Source organism: Bos taurus, chromosome 25 (genome assembly GCF_002263795.3).
Source record: "Bos taurus isolate L1 Dominette 01449 registration number 42190680 breed Hereford chromosome 25, ARS-UCD2.0, whole genome shotgun sequence".
NCBI lineage: Eukaryota > Metazoa > Chordata > Mammalia > Artiodactyla > Bovidae > Bos > Bos taurus.
The window spans coordinates 37,810,317-37,835,837 of NC_037352.1; the positions used below are offsets into that span (position 1 = coordinate 37,810,317).

At 50.5% G+C, this 25,521-nt stretch overlaps 1 protein-coding gene across 6 annotated transcripts in view; it reads right to left on the reverse strand.

Annotated features, from left to right (window-relative positions):
• Positions 1-25,521, reverse strand: part of LMTK2 (lemur tyrosine kinase 2) — a 75,629-nt gene that overhangs the window by 11,047 nt on the left and 39,061 nt on the right. For all 6 annotated transcript variants that reach the window (XM_003587856.6, XM_005225275.5, XM_024985226.2 and 3 more), the window contains 5 exons: positions 18,960-19,096; positions 11,697-11,781; positions 10,632-10,753; positions 6,354-6,503; positions 2,133-5,079 (listed from right to left, as the gene is read on the reverse strand). In XM_003587856.6, the coding sequence (XP_003587904.2) occupies positions 2,133-5,079; positions 6,354-6,503; positions 10,632-10,753; positions 11,697-11,781; positions 18,960-19,096 (3,441 nt within the window). The remainder of the gene's footprint in view (positions 1-2,132; positions 5,080-6,353; positions 6,504-10,631; positions 10,754-11,696; positions 11,782-18,959; positions 19,097-25,521) is intronic.

Genomic DNA, 25,521 nt, shown 5'->3' on the forward strand with positions numbered 1-25,521 from the left:
GCTCAGCCTTCCGGGGCGACTCAGCCGTAACGGACCCGCCACCCAGCACACGAGACGTGGGTTCTATCTCTGGGTAGGGAAGATCTCATGGAGAAGGAAATGGCAACCCACTCCAGTCTTCTTGCCTGGGAAATCCAGGGGACGGAGGAGCCTGGCGGGTACACTCTATGTTGTGAGAGAGTCGGACACGACTTAATGACTAAACGGTAACAACACTCCTGCCACTTACACGGTTCTAGAAAAGACAGAACTCCAGGTCAGTGGTTGCCAGGGGACGGATGTGGCGGGAACCAGGGACCTTGTGGGGATGGAAGAGTCCTATTACTCTGGAGGGGGCGGTTATGGAGAGCACTTACATGTGTGTGTGTGAAGCAGTAGGAATTACAGACAAGTTTTGTTTTCTTAAATGCTTTTCAGCACTTAAAGTTAGTTTCTGGTGTGTGTGTGTGAGAGAAGCGGTAGCAATTACTGAGAAGTTTGGTTTTCTTGAGTGTTTTTCTGTTCTTTAAATTGAAAAAAAATCTTTCCTGAGAAAGTATTTTTCCTTACGCTCACTGAATTTTTTTTCTTTTTGAAGGAACATGTCTTTGTAAACCAAATGAACTAAAGAAACACAACACACAGACCCCCAGCTCCCCCGTCTGCCCCAGGACCTCAGAGTCCGGGGGCTCTGGGCTGTGACACTACCTCCCACACCGCCGGGCCAGGCCCTGTCGTCACAGTGACCCACGCTGGGATGCACAGGACTGAGCGCAGAGCTCACCTGCCCTGTGACAGGCTGAATGGTGTGGCCGTGTGTCACCTCACCTGCAAGTAAGCGTCACCATCCACTGTGGTGGCCTTGAGAACACTGTGGGTCCAGAGGGGGCTGTGCAAGAGCGGAGGGTCCAACACCCCCACCAGGCTCATGGAAGGGCCTGTGAGGAACGCTGGGAGACCCCCCGATGCACAGCGAAGCTAAGGAGACCCTACGTGGGAAGGGGGGCACCCAGATATTCACTTGCTGGGCTGTGATGTCACAAGTAAGTTGAGTCAGCGTTCACCAAGCACCTGCTGAGCCAATGGGGAAATAACCGAGGCAGAGCTGCCAAAACCCATGATGCTCAGTGAAAACTCTGGAGCTAAGGAACTCAAACCACTTAAAAACCAAACCACTTCAAAATAGGCTCATGAAGCTGTACAGCAAGAGCAGGAAGGTACCTACCAGCCATCAGTCTGAACCCACGGGTAGCTACGACTCCATGGAAGCCGCATGGGACCGACTGGCCACTGCAGAAGATTTTCAGGACTTTCTTTGGGACCTGACCCACTTTTCCACTCTATGACAAATCTCACACCTACTGAGCGTGTCTCACACCTGATTTCCGTACCTTTGTTCTCGTGCCTTGAGTCTGGCTCTTAGGCGATCCTGCCCCGTCTCCAGAACCCATCAAAACATCACCTCCTCCCCACCAAGTCACCACACGAGTGCAGCCCTTCCGTAGACCAGGCAGCGGCTTCCACAGGGCTGGGTCCACCTCACTGCTCCAGCGAGACCCCCAGACATCTTCCCCAGCGCCTGCCCACACTGCTCACAACACACAATTCATAACTCTTTTGTCATTCCACCTACAGGTCATCCGCTCTGTGAACGGAACAATTCAAGTGCACCGAGAAGGTGAAGAAAGGGACCCGTGAATTTCAACAGCTTTTGACAAAACACAAACGCTGAGGCCAGGTGATCCCTTCTCGCCCTGCCCCGCTGTCTTGCCACCCCCGCCCCTGCTCCACAGGCACCGCGGCTGGTCAGTGTCTCCAGGGCTACCTGTGAGCCTCGGACGGTTCCAGCCACTCCTGGGCACTGGGCGTTGCTGCCGACCGCCCGCGGACACTCGTCTGCTCTGGAAGGACGAGTGACTGGGCGGCTCTGCCGGGACACCCGGGAGGAGCACGCAGACCCTTCCCCTTCATGTGACAGGAGTTCCCCATGCAGATCTCACAAACTGATGCTGTAACCACCCCCAAACTCCTTTTTCTGAGAAATCACAGTCAGTGTCCTCAGAACAGCAGTCGGAAAACCCGAGCACGCTCGTTGCCCCAACACATGCTGGAATCTCCAACATGACAACCCGGAGGGGACAGGGAACAGATACCTGGTCAAAGAGATAGACTGTGACGTCGTCAAAGAACGTCACCGCCTTCCTCTCCCTCCTGCAGCCGGGCAGCGGGTCCACAGGCTTCAGCAGGCTCCGCAGGTGGCGGCCGTCCTCGCGGCTGAGGACCACGGGCACCGGGTGCTCGGCCTCGTCCTCGGACTCGGAGCTCAGGCTGTGCAGGGTGAAGGCCCGCAGGTCCTCATCCGAGTCTTCGCTGTTCTCGTCCTCCTCGTCGGCGTCCATCCCATCCTCGGCAAGGTCCAGCATGCCCGACACGCCGAGCTTCCCCAGGTACTTTCCCTCCACGTCCGGCTCCTTCAGCTTGGGGCCCTCGGAGTGGCCGCACAAGGCCTTCTCTGGAGTTGGCGCCGCGGGGCCGCCGCAGCGGAGCGGGGCATGGGTCAGCGCCAGGAGCTCGTCGGTGTTGGTGCCGGTGGAAGCCAGCGTGCAGGGGGGCTCCTCGGGGGCCTCGAGGTCATCCCCGCTGCTCAGCTCCGAGTTCTGCAGACTCGAGGGGCTGCCGGCCTCGTCGTCAGGGGGAAGTGTGTGTGTGGGAGGGTCAAGGGGAGCTGGTTCTGTGGGTTCTCTGGATTCCAGGTGACGGGATTTCTGCGGAGCAGGAGGACAGCTAGGGTCAGGTGGGCTGCTGCTGCTGTCCAGGCAGCTGTCCAGGGGGCTGGGACTCTGCAGCGGGACACCAGGCTCAGGCAGGGGCTGGTCCGCTCCCAGGGCCGACACCGAGGTGCCCAGGGCCCCCTCCGACCTCCTGTCGGGCTCAGAGTCGTTGTCTGAGAAGTACGCGGAGTCTCGGTGCGAGCCCTGGGACGCAGGCGCAGCGGTCTGCGAGGTCACCTCCGTGCCTCTGTGGCTGTCGGTGGCATCTGAGATGACGATGACGGGCTTGGGAGGCAACCCGGTGGGCGTGTCCTCACCCGCCGAGGCGGTGTCGGGCGCCGCAGCGCCCTCGGGGGCCGGGTGTAGCGTCCACTCGGGGGACTCCAGGTTCTCTGTCTCGTAACCACTGTCCGCTGGCTTGTCGGGGGTCAGGAGTTTCTGTGGCGCGTGAGGCCCTAAGGAGCCCAGGAAAGCCTCATGGACGTCCATGGAATCCAGGGAGTCTGGGGTCTCCACAGACGGCTCAGAGGCGGGGCCGGGCGCCGACAAGCTGTCCTCCAGGAGGCTGTCCTGACTGGCCGAGTCTGAGGAGAGGGTGGACACCAAGCCGCCCTCCTCTGCAGCAGCATCTCTACGACCCAGCTGCCCCAGGACCTCGGCGGCCTCCCGGGCTCTCTCCCGCGGGCCTCGAGGGCCGTGGTCTTCCAAAGGCAGCTGGTTTTCTAAGTTCTGCCTCGATTCTGGGAGGCCGTTCCCTATACTCACCTTGCTGGCAGCAGTGTCCTGGACCAGGCTGGGGTCGCTCTGGGCCAGGCTCACGGCCCCCTCCCCGTGCTGAGTCAGGGCCGGGGACCCGTTGCCAGTGGGGGCGGGGGTGTCCGGTGGGGCGGGCGTGGAGTCTGGGTTTGCCTCTCGGCAGGTGCTGTCTTCACAGACACCGCCCTCTGGATGCGTGGGCCTGGCTCCGCCCTGCTTCAGGGCCGCCCCTGGGGGGACATCATGAGGCGGCCCCTGGGTTTCGAGCGAGGTAGGAGGTACCTGTGGCTGTGGGGAGCAAGGTGAGGCCGCTGCCCCAGTGCCACCCTTGGGCGCTGCACCCGACTCCTTGCCGTGCACGCTGATGCTCTCCTGCAGCGAAGAGTAGGGTTTATTTTCAGCAAACTTAGACTCAGCCTCTACAGACTTTCTACTGGGAGTTTCTAACATGGGTTCAGGAAAGCCAGCATTTCTGAGTTCTGTCTGCAGATCATTTACATGCTCTTTGCTGGACAAAGAGTCTTTCAGTAAGTTCTTCTCTTGAAGAAATAAAAAGTTTTCTGACAACTCTTCACTGTCCAGCTGATCAAAACCATCTTGGTGTATGAGTCTGTCTGTGGCGTAAAGAGGCTCACAGTCAAAAAGCTTACGGGGCTTTTCCCTCTCCAAGTGGCGTGCGATTACGGACTCTTTGGGGTCATCCAAACTTGAACTCAGGGTGGGAGGCTTAAAGTCAGCTTGGACTCCATTTAGTTCCATCAAGTCAAATATTTTTTGGTGACTGGGCAAAGCCTCTGACTTGTCAAGGTCATTAAATAAACTGTTGAAAGGGCTCTCGGGGCCCTTGGTGCTGTGCGCCTCCTCGGGTCTGCTGGCGTCTTTGGGGTCTGCACTGTTCTGGAAGAAATCCTCCTCTGTACTGGACTCCTCAAGCTCCAGGCTCCTGAGCGTCAGACACTGGGATGCGCCATCCCCAAGCCTCTCAGGATTATCCATCTCTGTTGTGAGCAGAGCGGGCGGGTAATCTAGCTCCAAGTTGCTACGGCTTTTTTCCTCTAACTGGATGTAGTAGTCGCTTCCAACAGAAAGGTTGTGGGCATCGAAAACGGGCACCACCCCGGGGGCCCGCAGGGGGACATCCTGGCCATTGTCATCCTGCTTGCCAGGACCGGGGTCTGAGAGAGAGCTCTCAAACGCTTCCGTGGGGAAGAAAATGCTGGTGTAGGACAAGGCTTCATCCGGGGGGCCCCGGCTACGCTCGTCGAAATGGTCGTGCTTGGCCGCCTCCCAGACGTACTCGAAGCTCAGGCCTTGGCTGGTCTCGGTCACAGTGAGGACCTCCTCCATCTCTCTGCCGAGCCGGTCCCTGGTGAAGTGGTCGAGGATGGGGAAGGCGGCGTTACTTGCAGCGTCTCTGCTGTTTGCGGTGGGCTTGAGTGCGTTCCACTGCTGCTCAAAGTCCACTTCCGGGTCCCTCTGGCTTTGCATCCGCAGGTAGGTGAGCAGCCGGTGCACGTCCTCCGCTGCTGGCCGCTTATCTGGTGACAGCCAGCAGAACTGCAAGACTTCATACCTGAGCGAGACAGGAGATTAGTGGACAGATGACAAATTGTTTTAAAACAAGAAAAGACCTCACAAGGACCCCCTAGGCCAGCTCAACACCCAAGAAGTCCCAACACTTGAATCACTTTGCTGGCCACCAGCAGGAGTCTGGTTCATGGTGAGCTCTGGGGGAAAGTGGAAATGGAGAGAGAAAATCTGGCCACTGATTTCTGCATCCTTAGGACCCTGTGCAGCATCACTGCAATTCTTCTGGCCTTGTCGTTTGTTCTTCTGGTGTTTTCCACGCGCTCAGCCACTGAATTTACAAGCAGCCCTAAAATGCTCTTCTCTGAACACAACTGCCATCGGTCTCCTGCTTAGTCAAGGATGCACGTGTCTAACGTATGAGACTTACTCACTCTATTTTGCAAGGACTCACACAGACACAGGCCGTGGTGACTACTCTCTAACGATTCCCCCGACAGAAAGGAACACCACGACCTTCTGCAGCACATGCTTCCCTCAGGCCACCAAAGGAGCTGAGGGTGGAGAGCAAGAGCAGAAACAGAAGCCCAGAGTAGGTGGCAGCCAGGAGATGGTCTTCAAAGGGTTGGCTGAATACGGGCAACGCCTTAAACTGCGGCCGTGAGTGGAAGGGAAGACAGGACGACGATGTCATGGTATTAAATTTACGGCAGAAACATCCAGTTATTCTGGGTGAGTTAGTTCTAGCAAGTCGGGTGAGGGGCTGAGCAGTGCCCACACATAAGGGCAACCAGATGCAGGGGCAACGCCCGCTGAGCACAGGGTGGCACGGACAGGGGCCTCGACACAGGGGAGCCCGACTCTACCTGGAAACTGAGGTAAGAACGGGTCTGGAGACTCTTAAGAAGTAAATTTGTTTTTGCAAATGTCAATACACATTATGCAAACTGCCTCAGGTGCCAATTCAAACCCAATCATGTCTGTGCTACCTGTCTCGTCACACGCTGAGTGTCACACATACAGCCTTGTTCAAAAACAATTCCACGATAGCAAATGCCCTCAAACTGATTCTTAGAATTAACTCAGACTTAACAAGTTTCTTATCACATGTATAAGACAGAAATTCCTGCTGGTTCTACACTTTTTTTTTTTAAACAGTATTACATTTTAAAAACTAGACGTTAATTCTAAAATCAGTCATGAATAATATATGATTGCTTTTCATAACATTTACTGTTGAAAATCAGGGAATATATAACTAAGACTTGTGGAGACAGACTTTCTTCGCCTTCTGAGAGAAGGTGACGTGAAGTTACCCACCATCTGTCGGAGTAGGGCTGCTCCAGCTGGGGCTTGGGGAGTTTCGTGTCTCTCTCTCGAATGACCTGGTTGAGAACATCTAAGTTGGAGAGGTTGGAATAAGGCTGAGCAGCATTCTCAAAGAGCTCCCAAAGCGTCACACCCAGGGACCTGTGGGGGAATAAAAAAGCACATCTTTCTCTCTTCAGATACTGAATTTGTAACACCCACAGTTTTACACGTACAGCCATCAGTCATTTCAAGCACAAGGGGCTACGGAAGAGGTTATTCAAGATAGCGCTTTAACATGACTTAAAAAGCAAGCACTTCTATTAAGGTGTGGACCACAGCAAGAACGCCTCCTCAGACTGACTAACAGAATGTTACTTTAGGAGTTCCGGCCAAGGTAAAAAAAAAAAAAATAATTAGGTGGAGCTAGAGGCAATAATCACAAGGAAGCATTCAAATGACTGTCAACTTTAAAACTCAAGGAATCATAAAAGATCATTACAATGGCCTTGAAAGGATTCAGCAACACGGCTAGATATAGGGTAAACACACGGAATTCTGAGGGTTTTGGTGGCGGGGGGGGCAGGGAATCCCATTCACAACAGTAGTAAGCAGTGGAACTTCCAAAGTGAACAGGTCTTCCCTGTTGACCTGTGTGTTTCCTATTGCAGTTATTCTGAGTATTCAGGGCTTTCCGCTATCAGGAAGGACGACTCTTCACTGCTTGGTGGAAGAGGCCACCTGCCCGGATCACTCACTGCCTACGGGTACCGTCACCACAGGCAAGGGACCACCTTCTCTGTACCTGCCCCGCCCGCCCGTGTGCCCAGCGCTGTCCCCTTGGAAATGGCCTTTGCTGGTGGGTTGGGGGGGATACCTCCTCTACGTGGTCTCCGTGTTCCTTCCCACCACTCCCCTCCCGTCGTGTGTTACAATCTATTTTCTGCAGTGGCTCCTGGACCTGGCTGGTCATCTGTGTCACCCGGACGCTGGTACTGAGCACCCACCGCTGAGGACTCTTAGCTGGCAGATGCAGGCATGGCTGCATGCTTAGAAAGCTCTCATGTGGCTGTGACTCCTGTCAGATGTAGCTACTGATGATTCACATGACGATGACCGACACCCACCAGAAAAATAAGCTGTATTTGAATACATCAATCTATTATTTGACACTGCAGAGTACAATATAACTTACGAGTTAAATTCTCTTTACGCTTATCTCACAAATCAGTGAGTAAATCAACATATTCAGTATCTAGGTGGAGAGGGCATTTCTATCAAGGAAATAAAAGAACCCAAATCTCTAGTCCAGTTCAAGAAGGGAGACATGCCCCTGGCACAGAACTGCTAGGAGCAGAGAGCCATCTTGGATGAAAAAGAAGTTTAAGACACTGTCAATGACTTTAGGGAATTACCAACTTATTTAATTAAGGAAAATAAAAAGTTTGCATGAAATGCTAAAGACCACAAAGGCAGTCTCTGACTGGGGCACAGTGAGTGTTTTCAGCACCTGATCTGATCCTGGGCATGCACCTCTGCCCACCTCAGCTTCTCCAGACCCCTGACGCCCTTTCTCTCCCCCCATAAGGCCTGTTCCTGAACCAGCCCTCTCCTCAGCCCCTCCGCTGCTCTTCAGAGCACATGAGGCCTGGGCTTTCTCAGCTCCCCACTCCTAACACCTCTCTCCAGTATCCCTCGTGTGTCTTCTCACGCAGGCCACCAAGGAAGATGAGACGTGTCCCCCTATTCAAGGCCCATCCTGCGGCTCCCTATTCCCTCGTCTTTCTGCCCAGTCTCCTCAGGAAAAGCGGTATCAGCCGCTGCCCACCATTCCCTGTCTCCCTAAGGACCAGTGGCCTGCTTTCTTCTGGAAGGAAAAACGTCCTGTAGCTCTTCTCCCCTCTTCCACCAAACTCATGGAACCAAGACCCTCAGGTCACCCCCAGCACAGGGCAGTGTGGTCCCTGCCTCGGGCAGAAGCTGACACCACCGGCAGCCCTGCGCCAGGGCTTCTCGCCCCATCAGAAACAATGGGCAGGCTCCGTCTCTGGGAACGCAGGGTAAGTCTTCAGGTCAATCACCCCACTGAGAACAGTAACAATACGGATGATGCGTGAAAGGCAACTTCGTATAAAACATATCAACAACAGAGAAGCCGGCAGAGAACTCACTGGACAGAACTTGGAGCTCAGAGAACAAAGAATGCCACGCTGTGTCTGACCGTGGCGCCTGCCGGAGCACGGGACCCACACGCCTGTCTGTAGCGAGCAAGGCTCAACGGTGCACAGGCCCAAGCCCTGGCCCTGCCCAACAGGGGGCCTCACAGAGACCTCCTCACCATGGTGGGGACACACCTGCCCCCCAGAAGCCCGGGGGGGCAAGCTGGCTTGGCACGGAGGCCCTGTGAGTGAGTGCACGTTTGTGACTGTGAGTGTGTGTGTACATGTATGTTGAGTACACGTGTGCATGTGCCTGCGGCAGGGGTAGGGGGATGGACAGTCCCGAAGAAGCGGTGACCACAGAGCTGGCCTTACTGGGATTCGCAGCCCAAGCTCACACCATCCGAGCGCCCCAAAGACCTCAGGCTGAATACAGAAAGCCCTGGGCTGCTGCGGTCCCTGCCGAGCCAGGACACCCAGAGAGCTGACACAAGCATGGGTACACCTCTCTGGGGGATGTTCTCAAGGCCAGGCTTCCAGGGTCCTCACCAGCAGAAGGCCCCGAGGAAACACGGCACCATCGGGAACCAGGAAGATCAGAGCCACGAAGACCTCAGACACGGGAATTACCGGGTGCAGGTCATAACTGAACTTTAAAACACTCTGGGACAGTTTTTAAAAAATCAAATAGACCTCCTAAAACAGAAAAGCCAATTACCTGAACTATAAAATTCAGTAGAGATTTAATAGAGGAATAGACACAGCCGAAGAAGGAATTTTAAAAAGACCAAGAATTAGCAGCTAGAACACAGGTCTGAAAAATGATCTAGAGTGTGGCACAGGGAGCTGAAGGAGAGAATAAGAGACAAAAGACAAAGCAAGAGGTCGTGACTCGTGTCTAATCAGACTTCCAAAAGAAGGAAAAATGGGGCTGAGGCAGTTATTGGGAGGATAAGGGCTGAGAACACCCACCTAAGATGAAATGCCAAGCAGAAAAACAAAAAAGTCCACACCCACACATATTACAGTGAAACTACAAAAAAACAAAAGACAAAGAGAAGAGTTTAAAAGCAGCCAGAGAGAAAAAGTCACGTTACCTTCAAAGAGCTTAGGGAGACTTACGGCTGACTTCTCAAGAGCAACAATGGAAGCCAGAAGACAGTGGAGTGAGATCTTCAATACACGGAGAGAAAATAACTGTCACCAAGTAAAAAAATACACTTCAAGAATGAGGACAAAACAGAGGTATGCTCAGACCTACAGAAAAAGACCTGAGAGTCTGTTACCAGGGAGACTGCACCACAGGGAATTCTGAAGGACATACTTCAGATAGAAGGAGAGTAAGCCCCAATAGAAGGTCTGAGATTTGGGGGAAATTTAAGAAAAAAAGCAAAGTGATTTAATTATGTGGATAAACCTAAACAAACACTGATGTTAAGAAAAATAACATCTTGTGGGGTTAAGAGAAAAAAAATAAGATACCTCACAATGATGAACATAATTGCGTGTGTGTGTGTGTGTGTGTGTGGTGTAAATTTAAAGCATGTTAAAATACCCTGGGGTCCTTGTATTGCTCAGAAAGGGGCCAAAGTAAGAACTACTGTTAGACTAAGTTAAGTATGCATGTTATTTCTAGGGTAGCCAATACAATCATAGCAATAGACTACACAGCTCCCAAACTACGAGGAAAAGAAAAAAATTCCATAAGAAAGTAAGAAGCAAAAAAAAATAGAAAAAGCAGGACAACAGCACCAAAAAAAAAAGTAGATATAAATTTAGAAAGCTATAACAGAAACTGTTAGTCTTACATACCTCTTTCAGTTTTTTCATTCACTCAATTAATATTTATTAAACATCTACTATAAACAAGGCCCTATAGTAGGCAAAGAAAACAGCCTTGGTTCCTGCTTTTACGGAGATTATTACTATTGAATGGGTAAAAGTTATTGCACCATTGCAAAAACTGGGATCATTGCTATGATGTCAATAAATTGTCTTTCACATCATCAGTCACTGGTATTCCTACATCTCATTCAATTATTATACTTTCCCTTAAGAAAGTATTTGAGAAGAAAGAAGTTAGGACTCTGTTAATAACAAAAGCCTAATCGAATGGTAAATCGATACATACCAGATATTACTATATTTAGTTTGATCTGCAGTTAGCAGTCTGTCTTGAAAGCTGGTTACTAATTCTGGAGCAGTCCACCGAAGAGGGAAAAATTTTTTATCATCTGTCTCAATATAATCCTCCTGTTTTGTAAGAAAGCACACAGAATTTTGAATTCTCTAACACTTCTAGTGAGCTCAGTAACTTAATCCCAGGTCATTCTCAGAAAACACATACTCTACCCAAAAACACAAGTCAGAAAAAGAAATGGACACAGAGACAGAGTTTCCGGGCAGAGGGTGGGTGGAGGGTTTCTCTGAATCAGCCTCCTGGGCCTCATGAGCTGGTTTCTGAACCATGAACACCTGCTCAGTCTCCCTTCCTGGAAAAGGAAAGTACGCCGTGTCTGATGCACAGAACACAGACTCTGAGCAAAATATCTTGTAAACTATGCTGGGCTGTATTCCTGAGCAGAAGAACAGGGTGGTTAATGAGTAAGAGTGCAGGCTTTCGAATTGGACAGACTGTTGAGTCAACGTTCAACCATCTACCAGCTCTGTGACTCTTGAGCAAGCAGCAAACGTGAGCCTTACTCCTGACCTGTAAGATCAGGAAGACGCGCCAGCCCTCCCTTTACAATGAGGACTACATGAGACCACGTGGGCAAGTCCTTCATAGTGCCTGGGTGGCATACAGCAAGTGCTCAAGATACTAGAGCTACTATGGAGACTAAGAACAGACTTACATTTGCATCAATTTTTTTTTTTTTTTTTGCCCCAGAGTAAGCCACCTTACTCAGCTGGGCTAAACAAACACACACAAATAAAAATTTCACAGGTACTTTACTTATTTTCTTTGGGGGATATATTTATGAGAGCTGAAAAACTCAAATCCCAAGCTTACTGATTTGAGCTGAAATTTTACCAAACATGTAACAGAAATATTTATATATGATGTGTATATTTTATTATATAGCAGCAATAATTATTTACCCTCCCTTTCCAAACAGGCATGGCATTTTGTGATATGACCACTTCATGAGCATTAAATTAGATCAGAGAGAGAACCCTTAAACCTCTGGCTTACCTTGTACCTGCTGAATCCTATTCCATAATCACCCACTTTCACATTTAAGTCCGAGGTAAGAAAGCAGTTTCTCAGGGCTAAGTCACTGAAAACAGAAAGAGTGAAGTGAACATGAGAACAAGGCAAATCAACACCCAGGATGACATGACATGGAACTGCTGTGGAAAAAGGCTTTCTTGGGAAATCAGGGTGGTAAGTGTATTGAGTTCCCTGATAAATAATTTATGTTTTAAAATCCTTTTTCATAGAAAAAGGCAACGCCATATTCCTAATTACTTAAAGAATGGAGATGATCAGTTTTGGTTTTTTTTGGTAAATCACTCTGACTGCTAACAGGTTAAAATCTAAATGTATTTGTACCTTGTTCTGCATTGATACCAGACTTATGGCTCATTTCCTGGTATTTTTAGAGTTACCACAGAAGAATTCTAAACTGGCTAATTTGTCTGAATTTATTTTAAATACCTTACATTACCTGAGTAATAGTCTAGTAGTAGTCTCTTAACTGCAAGTAAAGAATAAAGTTACAACTTCAAGCACGCTAAAATAATCTGCATTATTAAAAATGTTTGTTTTAACTCCTTTTTCAAAGATATGCAAGCATTATAAGTGATTTGCTGCTGCTGCTGCTGCTAAGTCCGACTCTGTGCGACCCCATAGATGGCAGCCCACCAGGCTCCGCCGTCCCTAGTATTCTCCAGGCAAGAACACTGGAGTGGGTTGCCATTTCCTTCTCCAATGCATGAAAGTGAAAAGTGAAAGTGAAGTCTCTCAGTCGTGTCCGACTCTTCGCGACTGCATGGACTGCAGCCTACCAGGCTCCTCCGTCCATGGGATTTTCCAGGCAAGAGTACTGGAGTGGGTTGCCATTGCCTTCCCCAAATAAGTGATTTATATAAGTGATTTAGCCCCCTCCAATTCACTCTCTTCTCTTCCAAACTCTACCTCTCCAAGAGGGAGGCAAAGAGCATATTTTCAAGACTGACTTAAAACGATTTACTCAGTTTATTTAAGAACAAATTAGTTTTAAAAACTACCTAACTTGAAAAGTAAAAACCTACTTTTTCTAAAAAAAACTTCCCATAGACACAGCAGATTACATTTTTTGGATTTTAGCTTTAACCCTTGGGATTTTTTAAATTATCAATTGGCATATGAATGAAAAAGTCACTGAACTAAAATAGAACTGAATACCTAACTTACAGTTTTAAATCTTAAATAAAAGTTCTCAGAAACTGAATTTCCATAGTCCAAAATTTAAAACGTTTGTCTTTATATGGCCAAAAATCAAAAACGTTATCAAATTATTTTCAGTGATTTTAGTTTCCAAAGCTCGTGTGTCTGAAATAGAGCAAACAACATGGATGAGGACACGAGAGCGAACGCCGGCGGAATCCAGTGGCTGGCGCGCACCACCACGGGTCCCACCGCACCATCCCGGCTCGTGTTCAGAAAGCACTTTACACACAGGCGTTTCTCCCGCACCTGATACGTGTTAACTCGTTTCATCCTCACAGCAGGCCTCCCAGGTGGGTACTGGTATGTCCCCATTTACAGAAAAGGAGACTGAGGCGCAAGGAACTGAAGCGACTCTCCAGGGCCAGTATTTCTGTCTCTCACCATCAATAACCGTCAACAACAACCCGTGACCAGTCGGTCAGAGCGCACTGCGGTCTGTGCGGCTGGTCCTCAATAAACACGCCGACCTCGTGCTGACCTCAGTGGACACCCGTCTGTGTCACACCATGGTGGCTCTCACAGTATGTCACACCTTGTCACTGTTATTATGTTTGTGATGATGATCTGTGATCATTGACCTTCAGTGTTACTACCGTAATTTTTTTGGCATTTTTTAAGCGATAAAAGTTTTAAGTCCAAGATAAGAAAGCAGTTAGATGTATTCAATTAGTTAGATGTAGTGAAACCAGTCAGATGTATTCAATCCCTCCATACACCATCTTTACAAGCAGTGTTTTCAGGGCACTCCACCAGGCCTGTGGAGTGTCTGGGGAAACCTCGGGACACCTCTAATGTTGCAGACGAAATGCACGCACATGGGGGGATCAGTGCCCCAGCCCACCACAGTAAAGAGATTCTCCTGATAAAGCAAGTCTATGAACTTTTAGGTTTCCAAGTGCATAGAACAGTCATGTTCACACTACACTGTAGTCTATTATGTGTCCAAAAGCAAACACAAACAAAAAAAATGCTATGTATAAACCTTAATTTAAAATACTATCGCTTAAAAAATGTCAAAATAATTTCAATAGTAACACTGGAGATCACTGATCTCACAGATCATCGTAACAAACAACGACGACAAGGTGTGAAATACTGTGAGAGCCACCCGACGTGATGCAGACAGGAAGCGAGCAGCGCTGCTGGAGAGGTGCACCGCCAGACCTGCCCGACGACGGCTGCTGCAGACTTCTGATCTGTGTGTGTGGGGGGCGGTGCGTCCAGCAAACCCGCAGCATCTTCGAAGCGTGGTAGAACGAGGTGCGCCGTAGAAACCTCCCATCTCAAGGAGAGAGGTGGCCCCTGGGTTTTGGAGATGAGGAAGGAAGGACGGGTGGCCACGTGCGGGCAGCAGAATGCGGGGCTCTTGGCCGCCTGGCCCCTGGACTACAAGCCGCACGTGCATGGCACTGCGGGTCCTGCCCCAGAGGCTCCGGGCACCGCTGGCTCTCACTGCTAAGGCCCCTGCAGACAGACCCTCCTCAACCTTCCCAACACCTCTGTCCTGGGAGCAGAATGAAGATCTGGGTGCCAGGGCCCCCGCCCAGGAGCGTGCAGGCATCCGAAGCAGGGTGGCAGCCTGAGGCCACAGTGGGGGGCACCTGCAGGGTGGCCCCTGGCACCTTCCACTCCAGCCACTCGAGCCACTCCAGGACCGCCGGCCGCCTCCCTCTACACCTTTCTCCTCACACAGGGTCCCTGCATGTCTACAGACACGGGGAACGAGAAGCAGGTAAAAGGTGAAAAGATATATGTGCAAAGGGCCTGGGGCTCTCTGTACATGACACTGTGAAACTCCTACAATTCGACTTATGGTCTGAGAGAGAGAGAGAGAGAAGAGGAGGAAACACCTCTTGTTACCTGAACACTGGGGGTACTGAGGAGGAAAACGATGGTGTGACCGAGGGAACTTCCTCTAAACTCGCCCTGTACCCCACCCCAAACATCCTGGTCGCCGGAGGACAGTGCAAAAACACTGGACAAAGTCAGAGACCGGCGACCTACTCTTGGCTCCACCACTCGTAACTGTGTGCCTCTGGCAAGTCAATTAGCACACCAGAGCCTCAGTTCTCCCTGGCAAAAAAAAGAAAAAAATGAGGGGGTGTGCGCTAACCTGTAAGGGTTAACTCATAAGGTTTTTATAAGAATACAGTTTTTAAACATCAAAATATTCAAAACATCAAAGTGTTGTCCAAAGTCAAAATGATATAATTCAACTCAAAAGTGGTAAAACATACATATTCTCCAAGGTCCAATAATGTACCAAGCTAAAGAATAGGAAACCGTAAAGGTGTAACTTTTTAACAGCAGAGCTAACTCTTGACGTCAATGGCTGGTTTGGGTCAGGAAATACAAACATACCCAGTATGTTCTTCTTTCAAGTTGAAAAACAGGTCTAGTAGCAAAGCTGCCAACTGACCTGGCCCTCAGAGCTTGGGCTCCGTCCCCCTGGGCGGTAACACGTGCGGCGGCCTCAGTGGTGACTGCAGGGACCCCGCCAGGTGAGCGGAGCAGTAGGTACACAGAAGTGTTCTAAACAGTTTTCCGCCCGGATTCACAAGGAAACATCATGGCTTGTTCTCAGCTCCCACTGGCGTGAGAGCTCGTCCACCTCCAGGAGATGGGTCTTGTGGAAATAGCTCAGAGGGGCTGCAGCCGTTTTGAAAACTACTCTGTCCTCTATTCAATTAACATATTACCCACCAAGGCTCTCCCAGGAACCTGAATTCCTAATCAAAAGAGCAAGCGACAACCCAACATTACTGAACACTCTTCCAGGGTGCGGCCCACATTATCTTATGTAATCCTGACAAAAGCACTTCAGGGCAAGATTACCCTGTTTCAGGGAAGAAAGAGGCTCAGAGGATTAAGGAAGGAGAGGCCACTTAATAGCTTCAGCTCACTGTACCAACCCGCCGCCAGCAGCCACCACAGCATAAAAATGAATCCCCATGTGGGCTGTGAAGAGACTGCCGCTTCCCACTGGAAGGTGGCTGCAGCTCGCGGAGGCAGCGGCTGAGGAGCAAGGCCAGGGGATTCAGACGCAGCACAAACAGGCCACTGGGCTCATTCAGCGTCTGGAAAGCTTTCACCCCTGCTCATCAGGTCAGTCTGCATCCCGCTTCTCTTCCCTGATGTCACAGCACAGACAAGGTCTACAACCCAGGCCTGTGGCCAGTCCTCCCTAACCCTCTCACACACACCTTCCCCATAAACTGGGTTCTGCAGATGCTGGGCTCCTGTAACACTGGACACCCACACTCTGAGGGCTGGAGGACTTACTAACCTCGGTGTTTCTCAGCAGAAAGTAACTTTTAACTTTAAACTGGGAAAATCCTAAAGAGGTCTCGTGTGTTGTTTTGGCCGCGCCACACAGCATGTGGGATCCTAGTCTCCCGACCAGGAATCGCACCTGCACCCCTGCAGAGGAAGCGCTGAGTCCCAACCACTGGACCCCCAGGGACGTCCCTCGGGAGGTCCCTTCATGCAGTGTGGCCTGGGTACACCTTAAGGCCACGGTCACATGGGTCTCCAGCTACAAGAGACACGCCACACTGCCCGCTGGATGCCCTGTGCCCTTACTCATCACAGTGGCCTGGTGGCTTCTTCCTGCTCCTCCAGGAAGACTGACAGGCCGGGCACAGGAAGTCCCAGGCGCTCGGCCAGCAGGTCAGGACGGTGCGGAGCGTGGCACACTGGCAGCCCCTGCTGTTTACGTGGCCTTCATGGCCGCCATCTCTGACTGCAGAAACGCAGCCTGCCCAAGACCCAGGCTTAAGTCTTCTCTCAGACAATAAGTAAAAGTAAAAATTAACTGGGAGTGCCTTACTAGATCAGCTTCCAGTTCGATGTGTGGGAAGTTCTATTTCCAACCAACATAGAAAGTTTGACTTTGAGTCAACACATAAATATTCCAAAGTCCAACTTAAAACTATGCTATTATGTACTCAGTATCTTATAACAACCTAGACTGACAAATAATCTGAAAAACATGTATACAACTGAGCCACTCTGCTGTACACCTGGGACACAGCACTGCAGACCAACTCTATTTCAATTATATAAAATGCTATTACAGTGTGCTACCAACAAAAAAATAAAGCACACAAAATTACATAAAATATGGCTACTTTTTAAAATAAAATGAAACAGCTGTCAATGGTTTCAGGAATTTTCTTTACCTTGAGTTTATGTACCTGAATTACATCCAAATCATGTGAGTTAATTTATCATCTTTATTTGTTTGAAACAAGATTCTAAAGTAAGTAAAACTTTAACCTAAAGAAACTCACAGGAAGGTAACATTTACTTTGCCAATTTTTAAAATATAATCATAGAAACCAATCTGGGCTTTAAACAATTTCCAGTTGTCTCTGTTAACTTTATGTTGCTGATTATGATGTGATCTTCTCTGAAAATGCTCCACTATTTAGGTAATCATCACTTGTGTTTTATAAGAGTAACAATACAAATATGCTGGGTATTAATCTGTTACAAGGGGAAAAAACAAAATATAAGATTTTTCCATTATAAAACAAATAGATCTTTATATTTTGAAGTTTTGTGTAAGGGCTTCTGCCTTGGGCCTGAAGAAATTCATAATTTTTTCAGGTGTCTTAAAAAGCACCTTATCAGAATGATCTGCTCACCGTGCAAGTCAAACAAGATAGATATGTAAGAAGAGTGTTAATTTTCTTCTTTCTACCCTGAAGTAATGTTAAGAATTTGATAGGTATTTTTCCATATCTGTTCATACACATACACACAGAGATTCACATAAACCCCCACAGATATAAGCATTTTCTTTTTTTAATGGTGTTGTATTTTAAAAACATTTTATATATGTGTATATATAAAATATACAACCTGTGCAACCTATGTCTCCATGTCAGTACACACAGGTATTCCTTTTCAGGTCTTTCGATTGTTAAAGAGTAAAATGATTTAATTAAAGTCAACTAAAGAGACAGCTCAGTGGTAAAGAACCTGCCTAACAATGCAGGAGACTTGGGAGACGTGGGTTCGATCCCTGGGTCAGGAAAATCCCCTGGACAAGGAAATGGCAACCCACTTCAGTATTAGATGGAGGAGCCTTGGCCGGGGTGGGGGGGGGGCGGCGGTCAGACATGACTGAGTATACATGCACGCATGCACATGTGCATACACACACACAAACTGAGCACGCAAGAGTCAGACGTGACTGAGCATGCACACATGCATGCACACGTGCGCACACATGCATGCACACACACACACACACACACACACACTCTGCCCAATTTGTCCACAGACCTGAGAAAACATTTCAAACACAAATCAGAGCTGAAAAGGCTGGAGGAGAACAAGCAGGAGTCTCCTTCTGAGTTTAAAGAATCATCATCTCAGGACTCAAAGCCCTTTGCCATCCTAATTAAAACAATTATGTGGATGATCTGAACAAAATACGACGCACTCTGAGAGCTGTGGCTGCTCAAGTGGGGCCAGAAACGCATCTCTGGAGAGATGTGTTACCCCGACCCCAGTGCTGCTCACACCAACCCCAGCACCCCCGACCCAGTCAGGGCGGCCTCTCGGAGTGCCGACCAGAGGCCCACACTGGGACCTTCTATCAGAAGATGACGTCAGACCCTCAGAGCCCTCCTCCAGAACTGGAGAGGGCCACACTGTGACAACGACGCCCAGCGGGTAGAGGCGAAGCCTGAGGCTGATGCGAGGGGGATGCCAAGGCAGGGGTCCGGAAGGGAGACCGGAACTGCTCCATCACGACTCTGAGCATCACACCCATTTGCATGCTTTGAGATTCTGGCAATAACCTCTAGGTCTTAGGCTGTATTGGCACTCTGTTCCCTGGTGCTGGTTTAGACGGAGCCCAGCTCGACCCTTGTTCTGACCCTGGGCAGGAGGGGACGTCTTGTTTATAAACTGAAAGTTCACACCCAAAGCTGGTCCTCCTTGGGCTTCCAGCAGAGCCAGTGCCACGTTTGGGGTTAGGGGTAGGGGAGGAGCGCGAGCGGAGGGACCCACCTGTGCAGGAAGTGCCGCTTGTGCATGGCCGCCAGCCCCGCTGCGATCTCGCACGCCAGCCTCTGTAGCAGCATGGTCTGTGCGTCCCCCCGCGCCGGCTCCGGCTCGCCGCCACGCAGGTAAGCCTTCAGGTCGCCCTGCAGGAACCAGCCCAGGTCAGTTTCCAGAGAGGACCAGGGGGACAGACGGGCATCTCAGCTGACAGAGATGCTGATGTGACTTCTTGGAAATTACTCAGATTTGAGCTTAATTAAGAATCTTACTGAACACATTTAAAATTACAAAAAAAGCAATTCCAACCAAATACTTCAAAGCTTGAGAAAATGTCCTTCTTCTTTTAGGATCATTCTAAATTCAACATTAGTTTACCTTTGTTATAGAAACACATGGATAACAACGGCTAAAAAATAATAAAAATAAAAAGAGATAATTTTACACTGACGCACACTTTGCATTTACTGCAGAGGCACAGAAACTCCCAGGTCACTGAAAGAACAAGATGGAGAGTAAGCAAGAGGAGCCGCTCACACCACCTCCAGGGGAGGTCACATCACAGAAGCTCTCAGCAACAACACAGAGGGAGAGAGGGAAAGAAAAACGGATGGGAAAGGAAGAAAAAGCGTTGTCAAGTGCCGGTAATGGCTGCAATTCTTTGCCGGCTCCCCCACACCCCCTGTGAAAAAGAACACTAGGGCCACTTCAGAAACATTGATGATGTGACTCTAATTAAGTCTGTTCAAAGGACAGGAAATTGAACAAATTCACACTTAGACCCCAGCACACAGGCATTTCAATGTCCCGGGTACCCGCGAAGGAACCCCCACTCCGCCCCCCCCAACACACACATGGCTTTCTCGGTTTCTGTCCCCTGACTCTCAGGGTGGTGTGTCCTGGGGCATGTACCATGTATCTCTTTGGGGAAATACACCTTTGAGGCAATCTTCCATGTTCTGCTTACCACATGATTAAGTATTTATTGATGTGATGTAATTCCAAGGTAAAGCTTTATATATAATCAATAAAATTTAGAAAAAGCAAGTCAAAAGCTTTCAGTTTTCTTTACACGTGAGTCAAAAAAGATGCCTGAGAAAGAAAATTCCTTGACCAATTAAAAGAACTGAATGCCTTCCTAACGACCGCTACTGAAGACAGCAAACTGATCAAACCTCCCAAATTAAACTTTAAAACACAACATTCCTCTGCTGCATTTGTCCACACTCAATACTAAGTGTATTCTAAAGGAACGTCTAAGTCCAAACCAAGAACCTAAATTTGTTTTCATTCCATTTCAATGATCTTTATATGAATGATAATGTTGGTATCATGGGGTTCTCATGGCTGGGAAAGACTGAAGGCAGAAGGAGAAGAGGGTGACAGAGGATGAGATGGTTGGATGGCATCACCGATTCAATGGACATGAACTTGGGCAAACTGTGATAGATGGTGAGGGACGGGAGGCCTGGCATGCTGCAGTCCATGGGGTTGCAAAGAGTCAGGCATGACGTGGCGACTGAACAACAACAACAACGTGGGTATCAGTAACTGTTACCATCTGAGCTTTCAAGCGGGAGTCGAGCACTGTGCTGGGAGTTTCTGCACCTGTTACCGCAAATAACTCTCACAGTTTGAAGCACTTTCCGGACATGGAAGAGGCTTAGGGAGGGTGAGAACTTTGCCCAAGGTCACAGAGCTAACAAACAACGTGCCTGCACTTCCACTCTTCTGTTTACTTGCCAAGAAAATTCTATTTGGTGAGTGGATCCAATTAGTATGCAGATCAAATCAGTTATTTTACGAGAATGAACGAACGTCAAGTCAACTAAAGTCTCTAGGACTGTCCCCGACTCAGCGAGCTGCTCCGCCACGGGAGCTGCCGCCCGGGACCAGGGTGGGTGCTCACCCCCACCGCCGCACTCCTGCTTCTCTGCAAACACAGCCTTTCCCCTTCTGCACCCCCGCACAACTACAGGCTGCTCCAGACGAGAAACACCTTTTTCCCCTCTAAGAAAAATACATTCTCCTCACCACCCAACCCACCTTCACCCAGGCTAGGCTCTATCCAGTGCAGAAGTGGCGGGAATAAACCCTGTGTTGGGTGACAATTAAATTAACCCAGAAAAACTCCAGCAGAAAGTATGGGGACTACAGGCTCATGGGATTTTCATAAGGTAGCCCACACGGAAATGAAATATGAGAACAGAGAGCTGAAGTTTATTCACCTTACCAGTGAAATGACAACTTAAAAGGCATCTGTCTAACCCCCTTCCTTCAATGTCCATCTAAGGAAAAAACCACCCTCACACAAAAGCAGGACTGTGCTGCTCTGCGTCTGGCCAATGCTCAAAGCAAACAGGAGCTTCCAGCCAACAGCGAACACTTCCCAAGTGATTTTGGCCATGAAGGCAGGAACGGCGGAGTGGGTGTAGCTGTTTTTCAAGGTTACCTAAAGTATATTCCTTACCACTCACTGTTCTTAAGTTATCTTCTCTCCACAATAGGCCACTCCCCAAATTTCACCAGGAGATAAAAGTATAATAAACAGAAGGAGATTTTGCTTCAGCTCTGAAGGTTTCCAGCTTGGCAAAAACTCAGTCTCTCCCCACCTGCACTGGGGTGGGGAGGAGAGGGGGAGGGTGAGCACAGCCCGGGCAAACACGTCTCTAACCTGCGGAGTCAACATCAGCGGTTCCTGAGGAGCAGATGAGCTTCTCACGGACGAGACCTGCGATGGGCTGGGAGGGGCCCAGGGCTACTTCTATGTTCTAGAAAGAACTCCAGTGCTCTCCTGGCACCACCGTGCAAAAGAAAAATCAGTGTAAGATCTTCAACTATAGCAAAGATGTTTCTGTAACTACCAACAATTGATCCATTCTATCCAAAACAGATAAAGCTGTAAAAATTTAGGTATCTGGCTTACGTTTTAATGATGCTTAGTGAGTCGACTGGGATTATTACTTTGGTCTATTATTTAAAAAGAGAAACACTGAGAACAGCAATGTATACTGAAACAAAACAAAGCTCCCTTTATCCAAGTTTTAAATACTTCTCACATCCTCCCTAATGCCCTTCCGTGAGAAACTCAAGAAAACCTTACGACGCTAGATGGCAGCAAAGCGCTGGTACTGAGACCTCAGACACCAGAGCAGCAGCTTGGCCCCCTCTGTACTGAGGCACGCGGACCTTCAGATGCTTCCTCGGGAGGACCCTCTCAAACCCCAACACCGGCTGCCCTGAGTGCTCTGTCCAGCTTTCCGCCGGACACGGAGAACCATGAATTCACTTCAACACGGCGTAAAGACCCAACAAGCAAATAGATTAGAAATTACAATTGCTCATACATTTAACAGAAGGATTTGGGAGAAAACTTTATGTTTTTACACAAAAATTTGACTGAAAGGACGAAGGAATGGCATGGACAGCCAGGCGCCCAGCACCCACTGAGGAGATGAAGCCTCTGCACCAGGCGGGAGGCCCTGGGGACTGCCAGCCCAGGGTCCTCACTCCTCACGCAGACTGCGCCTCCTGCCCTCAGCGGCACTCGAGACCCGCCTGTCCACGCCCACACCCGCACAGCACCTCCTCTCATCAGAATTACCCTCCTTGAGCCTATCCCGTCTCTGCTCAAAGAATCAGCGCGCACCCCTCTGCCTGCATACCCGGCTCCTGCGCCCATCCCACCTCCCTCTTATGGACACAGGGCTTTGGGCCTGCCGGCTGGCCTGCCCCCTACCCCCAGAACTCCGCACCCCCAACAGGCTTGGCTCCAGCTGCTCCCATCAGCTATCCCCAGCCACTCAGAACCCAGTGAGGGCCTCCTCCTTCTGAGCTCCCTGGTCGCTCCTCTCCAGGCCCCTGTGCAGAACCTTCTCCCTCTCCCTGGTCAGCAGGCGCCAGCACACCCAGGGCTCTGCCCATGGTCCTTGTCCCTCCTCGCCGCGACACCTGTTCCCGGGTGAGCGTATCATCCCACGGGCACTGAACATCTCTCACACGCTTCTCTGGTTCAGACCTTCCCCAACCCCCGAGCCCCAGGCTCATCTGTCAGCTGCTCACTCGACATCCTTCCTGGGATGCCCGAGAGGCACCTCCAACCCAACGCACACAGTGCAAAGCTCCGAGATCTGCTCCATCTCAGGAACTGGCATCTCTATTTTCCCAGGGCATTCAGCCAAAACCAGAGTCCTCATTCTGGAGTCTGCTCTGTCCCGAGACGCCCACCACCACCCATCACCAAGTCCTGGACCTATAGTCAGAGAAAGCCTGGGCCACGGGGCCCAGGGCAGCAGTCACATGCTGGGGAGGAGAGGGCCACTGGCTGGGCCCTGGGAATACGGCACCCCCCCCACCAGCCGCCCACATCGCCCCACCGCAAAGCCTGATCATGCCGTGTCGTCATTCGGCACGTGTCCCCTCTGCGGGCTATGAGTTGGGGACACTGTCCACGTGTCTCCTCTGCTCCACCGTAAGCCCATGCCCTCTCTTCTCCTCACACTCCTGAGGCACAGGGCACATCACTCATCTCCATGTGTCTGGAACGGTCCCCGTGCGTGGGCTTAGTTCACAAGTTCATTCATGAACAAGACATGGCATTTCTGAACAAAAGGCCAATTCAGGGAGGCTTCCCGCTGATGGAACACAAATGTACAGGCTTTAACCCCACCTGATACAAAAGTATGTAGAATAAAATTAAGCCATCAGTAAAAATCCCCGCTTCGCCACGGCAAACACGTGACTCCGACAAGGAGGCAGCGAGGAGAAGGCGTGGTCCTGGGCGTGGCCGGCAGGGCCTGTCCCTCCCTCACCGCAGTCTTCTCATCCGTAACATGGAGCTGCGGCACCTGCTCGGAAGACTCGGTGCACAGCACGAGGCCCGGCGCTGTCGGGCCGTCTCCCCGCCAACACCTGGGCGGGTAAGGCCATGCTTTCATCAGCCCCGGAGCCTCTCCTGAGCTGCTGGAGCCAGCTGGTCACAGAGGTGCGTGGAAGTCTACCCAGACGCCAAAAAACGCTTCCTGGCCAAAGACTCTCATCTCTGCATCTCCGCTTCGGGGTCTGGGGACAGAGGCAGAACTGCTGACTCTTAATGGAAGCAAGACAGAGCGGTGCGGAACCTGCTTCCTTCTGTCACCTTGGCCTGCAGTCTGACCTCCCAGTGGTTGGTCTCTGCTCGAATCCCTTCCAACCGATCCCTCCCAGCAGACGCCAATCTGCCTCCCCGATCGTGGTGCTCTCACCCCCAACCCCACACGTGCACACCATCAAGCTCCCCTGCCTGGCTTACATGTCCTTGAGACCCTTTCTTGCTGAGCAAAGTCCATCCACCCGCCCGTCCACATGCAAACCAAACATCACCTTCTTTGTGAAGCCTACCCCAATGAGCCTACTTAGAACCGCTACACAGAACTAACCAAACCTTTAAATTACAATCAACTTTAGAAAATAAGAAAAATGAATAAACCTAACTACCATTTCCTGAGCACTTACTATGTGCCCAGCGATTCATATTCACCATCTTATGGTTCGGCCTGGGAGAGGCAGGATCACGCCCACTTTACAGATGCTTACACTGAGGCTTCATGAGGTTAGGGCCTTTCCAGGGAGACACACAAGCAGGTGGCAGGACGAGCGTGTGAAGGCAGGCCCACCTGGCCCTCCGGGTGGAAAAGGCAGGACGGGGGTGGCTTACCATGCTCCCCAGAGCGCGGGGCACAGCCCTTGGTTCCCAACAGGTGCTCACACACTTTTGCTGAGTGAGTGATCCTGACCCCACTCTCGCTGCCTGCCCACAGACACACCCGGGGCGTGCCACAGCCCCCACGGCCACATGTTCCACACGGCGCCCTGCGCTGAGCCCTCTGCCCACGAGCACTGCACCCACCCTCGGCAGGACATGTCGGTGGCTGCAGGCCAGCTACCAAACCCTGCAGACTTTTTTACTTGCTTTCATAAAAATTCTAAGAGAAAGTGTTTTTCAAAAAGAGACCGGTAATTCCATCTCACAAGGAATGACCTAAGTAAGTACGAAAACATTCTCTCCTTTCTCCTCAAGAGATGGTATCTCTGAGCATGCTCCCCGCCTGGTGACGACGCAAGAGGCCAACATGTCCTCGCCAGCTTCTGACCTGCTGAGAACCTGTGAAGACAGTGGCCCCTGTCATGGTGGCCGCGGCTACTCGTTCCCGAGCCTGGGCCGGCAGCCTCTGTCCTCTGGACCCTGGCCAGAGGGCGCCTCTGCCTTGGATGGCGTGCCTCTGCTCAGGCCGGCCTCTTTCTGGGAGGGTCCTGGGGCACCCAGGCTGGGAGCAAGGTTCAGGGGAAGCCAGGCTTCGGGGTGCTCTGGGGACATCCCTGCAGTCCAGGCAGGCAGGCATCTCCAGGGCTCATGGGCCCAATGTGAGCTGAGCATTTCTGTCACCCAGGCTCTGAGCATGCTGAGCCCAAGACCCTGACCACAGTGCCCCCAGTGAGGCCCAGCCCCTGCTGCTGGGGAGCTGGTCTCTCCGACATATACTAGGGTCCAGAGTTGATGAGCAGGGAACTCCCTCAGAGATAGATATGACCC